At 41.6% G+C, this 6378-nt stretch overlaps 1 protein-coding gene across 1 annotated transcript in view; it reads right to left on the bottom strand.

Annotated features, from left to right (window-relative positions):
* LOC104968191 (calcium-dependent secretion activator 1-like) overlaps positions 1–6378 on the bottom strand; it is a 56215-nt gene that overhangs the window by 22146 nt on the left and 27691 nt on the right. The window contains exons 7-9 of the mRNA XM_010797766.1: positions 5614–5715; positions 5460–5523; positions 4897–5020 (exon numbers count right to left, since the gene is read on the bottom strand). Coding sequence (XP_010796068.1) covers positions 4897–5020; positions 5460–5523; positions 5614–5715 — 290 coding nt within the window. The remainder of the gene's footprint in view (positions 1–4896; positions 5021–5459; positions 5524–5613; positions 5716–6378) is intronic.

The following is a 6378-nucleotide window of genomic DNA, read 5'->3' as shown; positions in this document are numbered from 1 at the left end:
GCAGGGAGAAATTGGAAGATCACGTAACATATACGCCAGCCATTGGAATGAAAGGTGAAAAAAAACGGGGTTTGTCAAACAGAGCACAAGGTGTAATCCTAAACGATAGCTGGGGATTCTGGGTAGTGTAGTGTCTTCTGCCATCCTTTACTCCGAAAAAATATTTGTTTCTCCGAATCGAAGGGGAAAAATACAAAAGCATTGCACACAATTTAAACCAATCAATGTTGTGTAATTAACAAGGATAATCTGGTGTTTTTTAGTCGATGAGTAGTGCAGATATCACTGTAAAATCAATCGACAGTAAGGGGAATACTTACTTCCGGGTGTACAATTCTCCGTTATCCAATGGGAATGGACGCTCACATTGCCTTTAAGGGCAGCCGACACAAACGAATGCCGTGCTTCCATGAGCGTCAAATCCCGCCGCAGATGGGAATACATTGCAATCAGTTGAAAGCTATTTGCGTCCCTTTATGAAGCTGAAGGAGCCTAGGAGCGTCACAACTGCACGCCACGGGACCCTGACCAAACGTCGCTCCTGGACGATTATGGAGTGAGAGTGTGTTGTCTGATCATACATTTTAATACTTGTCAGCTAAATGATTGACCTCTGTATGTGTGCCACTTGCTTTTAGGCTAATCACTTCCTTATCCCTCTCAATTCATCTCAGCTTTCTTATATTTCTGGATTATTTCAGTGAACAGTTAATACTTAAAATATATTAAAACAAATGCTATACTCACCACAAAAGCAACATGATTTGCATTTTGATTAAAAAAAACATGGTTGTTATTTTGTAAATGTGAACACTAACACAAGCTAAATTACATTGCATATAGAAACTGATTATACTGGGTATATGTTTTGTTACCAAAATAACAATGTTTCAGAATGAGTTGCATAAGCTTGCAGTAATTCATGTATCAATGAAAATGCTACATAAAGCACCTTTGAGATCTGTCTCATAGATATGAGTTTGAGTTTGATGACATGTCAAAATCAGAATATCAATGAATAAGTGTAGGCTCAGAGATTACAGACTGCTGTTAGCTGGGCTGGAGATGCTTCTGTCGTTTTTTCCGACCCAGTTGAGATTCAACCACGCACGTATCCGCATTAACTGCGTCCTGGATGTTTCAGGAGAACGTTCCGTCCCTTTCTATATGCAGTCTGTGGTGCCGTCCCTATGTTAAAAACGTTGAAGTTGTGACGACTACTCTAGCTTGGGAAAAATAATGATATGGTCTGGTTATTAGACCACAAATAATTAGCTCACTACCCCTCCCAATGGCCCCTCCCCCCCACTCCCTGCTGCTTAGAGGCAGCTTCACTGGGGGGTGAGCAGACTGCAGCTCCGTAGTCCCACTTTTGGGAGTGGCCGTAACATCTCGTACTGAATTGAGTGCAAGAGCAAGACATGCTAAAATACGTTACAGTCATCTGCGGAAAAAAGGAATACTTTATATACTCTGACAGTGTTGAAAAGTAAGTAGCTTATACTCAAATACTTAACTTAGGCCTATGTTCAAAACATGACCATAAAAAAGAAACAACCTTTTAGGCTTCATATTGTTTGCTAAATTATTATTCCTAAATCAATAGTGAATTAATATTAAACGATTAATTAACATTTACTCAGCTCTTCATAACTGTGATGTTGTTTCATATTAAAAAGCAGTTTATCAATCTACTTTGGGAAAGCTGCTCTATGAAGCGCCTGTGGCTGTCAAATTCATATTTTGTGGGATGAAAACTCAAAGGCTGACGCTCTGAGGCTGCATCGATGCTTAAGTCATGGGGAAGTGTTAGAGGTTTATAGGTTAAATCTCTACTGGGTTGAAAAGGATAGACAGGTTGAGGACAGTGAGCTGAGGTCAGATGCCCCCTTTCCACCAAACCGGTTCCAGGGCCGGTTCCGGGCTACAGCCTGATTTAGCTCTGGTTCTTCCTGTTTCCACCGCAGCGGAGCCGGCTCTAAGCTCCGAAAACCGGCTCTTAGCTGACCCCACTCGACTGCCCGGCAAGAACCAAGAACCAAGACCGCTTACGTCGGAGGGGGTCGAGATTAACCTGAGCAATAACAGTTAATGGCGAGTACGGCAAATCAAAGTTGTAAGCAGTAGCGCTGAGCAAAGTGACTAGAACGCGACTACACACACTTTATAAAGTCAGACAACACTAACCAGGCTTCGTGTGATTCTGTTTATTTGTACCTTACTTTAACCATCCGTTCACTGTTATTGATCATTGTGGAGAGAGGCAGACGTTTTTTTTTTATTATAGCAGCTATCAGATGGAATCAATACATGGGCTGCACAGGTTGTCGTGTCCGACTATCACAAGTAGAATCATAATGAAAAATACGCCGGTAAAATGTGCCTGTAGAAAGCGGCTTATGCCACAATAGGATAGCAACAAGTAGTCAAGATAGTCAGATTAGCTTCTTTTATACCAGATAAATGTTCATAACACTGTTGTGATGCCAAACAACGTCAATTCAGACTGACACACATTCACTTGGGGGATGGGGGACATTTATCAGCTGCTTGTGTGACAGTCAGACAGTGAATACTTTCCAGCGGCCGCTGCCGTGAGTTAATGGTAGACTAAACTTTGCCGTGAGTTAACGGTAGACTAAACTCTGCTGGGAGTTAACGGCAGACTAAACTCCGGTGGACGAGCAGCACTGCAGCGGTTGGTAAATGCCGCTGAACCACATTAATAAACAATTAACCACGGCATAAAAGTACAAGGGTTGAGAAGTAGTTCTTTAATTTAATCTGGCTTTGTATGATGATGAACGGATCTTGAACCGGAACCGGTTTGGTGGAAAAGGGGCAAGAGAGAGCTAGAGGGCATAGCCCAGTTACCGTGAGACAAATACTGTTTTGTATCCATGGATGTTTTTTGGGGTTAAAAAATAATGAGCTGTCTATTTTGGATTAACCATTCGTTCTGTTGGGCAGAAGTAAAATCTAGAAACAGTTGTTTCCTTTAGTACTATAGGGCAGGAAGCACACCAGTATGAAGGGCGGGGTTTGGGGTTATCGATCACAACTGAGAAACTAAGGGTAACATTCCTTAGTGTCTTCAGGGAGGTGATGGTTTCTTTACAGACATCGTCTTAAATTGACAATTTTGAAGTTGAATTTGTTTTGAACAACAACATTTTAGGAAATGCACTTGTTTGCTTTCTTGTACTTCTCTCAATGTGTTGCATCTGATCCTAGCCAGGCAATATGTGGACAAAACTGAAAAAGAAAACCATTGGCCTCAGTTACCTCTGCAATGGAGCTTATCTGCCAGTCTGGGTTGTCTGTTAGTCAGAATCATTATGGAAAGACTACTGGCCGCATTTCAATGAATCTTGTCGCCTCTGTGTGTCCAGTAGAGAGGTCCTGGACCTGTTTAGCCTAGCTTAGCATTATGACGACAAGCAGTAAGAAAAAAAGCTCTCAAAAATACTTCTGAGCTATCATATTTGTAATATTTGTTAAAGTTTAAGGAGAGTTAGCCTTCTAGATGTTTCGCTCTTAGCTAATAGGTTGATAAAGACCTTCATAAAGATATTGCTAGGTTTTAGCTCTTTCCTGTAAACAAGGCAGGATGGCCTTGGAATGTATCAAGGATTCCAAATGACCAAGATGCAACTTGAGACAGGAGCTGTTTTCCGATTTTTACAGATCTATTTGCCAAGCTAAACACATCCAGGACTTATGTCTGTACTGGTCACACAGGAGTGAATCTTTTTTTGTCTCTGGCTAAGACAGCGAATGAGCATATTTTCCAAATGTCATTGTTCACGAACAAACATAAGTTACAAATCGGACCTAAAGTAAAGATACATTTAGCAGGTCACTCAGTTGAACATAATTTGTTTCAGAGGTCTGTAAAGTGCTTTTGATGCCTACTAAAGAGAACCTGGATCATGCAACAGAAAAAAACACTGAACTGCCACAAGGGACAGTCCCATCGTGTCTTGTTTATTGGCTTTCCTGTTTCCAAACAGCTGCTAATGATGAGCAGCACAAGCCAATAGACAAGGTAAAAGAGGGGGAGAATGGAAATCATCAGAGAGCAAGGTAGAGGAGGGCAGAGGAAGGAAAAGGAAGGAGCATGACTTCAGCTACCAGGCAGGGAAAGAGGAAGACAGAAGCAGGTTAGGACTCTGGAGAGGAAGCTGAGGCATGGTGGACGAAGTCAGCACAAAGATTGAATTGAATGCATTTTTACTTACTGTACATTTGTTAGTAAAATTGCATAGAGATAATGCAGAATAAACACATCATTTTTGTAAAAACAGCTGTTGTGCTATTCAATGCAATATGAAAGAGGATTCATTAAAAGTTTCTGCAGCTGTGAAGAAAATGTACAAGTTAAGCTTTTTATAAATGCGGAATTGAAACTCATAAACAGTTCTATACAATGTAGTTCTAAAGATTGCTCACATGTTTGGCAACAAGCTTTATGAACATTAATTGTAACATAAAGAAGTCCTTTCCACATCAGAAAACCAGACACATTCAGTCGCATTCGTTTTTATCAGTTTTTCTTTGGGAAAACTTTGTAATTGTCATGCACATAATTGACATTAGCTGTTTGATCACAAGAGAGATCCATTGGTGCATTGCTCATTTAAACTCTTCATTCCAACAGTTGAAAGACACACCGTGACTACACAAACACCCAGGTACATTCATCAGATATTCTTTAGTGTTCAGAAATCCTCTCAACACTGCGTGTAGAATCTCTCACATCTGCATTCTTATGTCGCGGTACTCTACCTGACTTAGCCAAGAGCTGTTAGATTAGGAGCTGCGTCAGGACAGAGCGCCCATACAGTGTTTTTGCAGTAGCAACCACACAGCAGCAGAGATGGAGCAGTAACTTACCTTCCAGTTTGGCGTACTCTGACAGCCGCTGGTAGTTGACTAGAGCAGCCTGCTCCAGACACCGACGTATCACCGCCTTCACGTCCTCTTGTGGAACCGGGGTAACAATATCCTTCATCAGAACCTAAAAAGGAAAGCAACAGTTTTTATTTCGACCAATCATTTTCAAATGAAAAAGAAAGTAAAATAGTAAAAGTATTGTTGACAGGGATCTGATCATGTTAAGCAAAGTAATAGCAACTTCTTGTTTCATGAAAAAAGGTAACACTGCTATTGCGAAGGCGATATGTGGGTGTCCCCAGGCCTGGATTGTTGGTGTCAATGTTGGTGCAGATCGATCAATGCTGCAAATTAAAGCCATTTCCTGTTTCACCAATGCTAAGGTGCTTTAAAAGCTCCGAAGCTTCGAATTTATCGTAGCACAAGTCTTACTGCCAAGCTGACCTAACCTGAATTTAATTGATTCACGTCTAAATTGGTTAAATGGTGTATTGTATGGCCTCATTGTGTGATGTTTCGACTCTTTGGAAAAATACGGCCATCCATCAGTAAAAATAACTTACCCTTTCAAGCAAGGACAGAGTTGCTTTCAGCGCCCCTTCTGGCCGACCAAATGGAAAGCAGTACCTATGGAGAGACGGATTGGACTTTCATGTGAACCCTCAGCAGAATAGATTGGCATGAGATCAGCACATGGTTGCTGAACACGGATCCTACCTGAAGTGTGTTATCTGGTTCTCCAGAAGAACCCGTAGCCTCTCTTTGATCTCCTCAAAGTGCTCCTTCTCTTCTATGGTCACTGTGCCTATACCATCAGGCCTGAAAGACATCAGCAGGTACAAGAAACACGAGGTGTTACTGGTGCCGGAGCAAACTGACATGAGAGACTTTGAATTAATGTAAAGTGTGTGTATATTTTTGGAACTCACTGTTTCAAATACATGTTGGTTTACACGTTATTTATACCTCTCCCGATGTTCTCAGATTTGGGAAAACAACAGGCCAGTGTCAGACTGAAAATAGCTCGACAGCCAGGTCTCAGCACCCTGGGGTTAGGGTTAGTCCAGGACAAAGACCTGAGTTTAGTTTTTCACAGTCTTTGGCTGGATGTTAGCACTTAACTCAGTGTGCTTTCACATTAGCAGTGAAGACCAAGAATGGGCAAAGTTGATCTAATAATCTGACAATATAAACCAAGAAATTGACCTGTATGAAAAGTCAATAGACAGGTTCCACAGAAAGCAATCAAAACCAGACAAAATGTAAGCTAATCAGGCTAAGCTAACGTTGTATATGCTCCGTCCACACTGTATGAACGAGCAATACTTTGAAATGCAAAAGTGTGTGTGTGTGTGTGTGTGTGTGTGTGTGTGTGTGTGTGTGTGTGTGTGTGTGTGTGTGTGTGTGTGTGTGTGTGTGTGTGTGTGTGTGTGTGTGTAATGGGGCACACGCATCGGCAGCGGAGACATTGGGCCGTCACAC

This window comes from Notothenia coriiceps, unplaced genomic scaffold (genome assembly GCF_000735185.1).
Source record: "Notothenia coriiceps isolate Sejong01 unplaced genomic scaffold, NC01 NC01_scaffold00038357, whole genome shotgun sequence".
NCBI classification, from domain to species: Eukaryota; Metazoa; Chordata; class Actinopteri; order Perciformes; family Nototheniidae; genus Notothenia; species Notothenia coriiceps.
The sequence above is the reverse complement of the archived record's forward strand: the minus strand, read 5'-3'. Positions and strand labels throughout refer to the sequence as shown.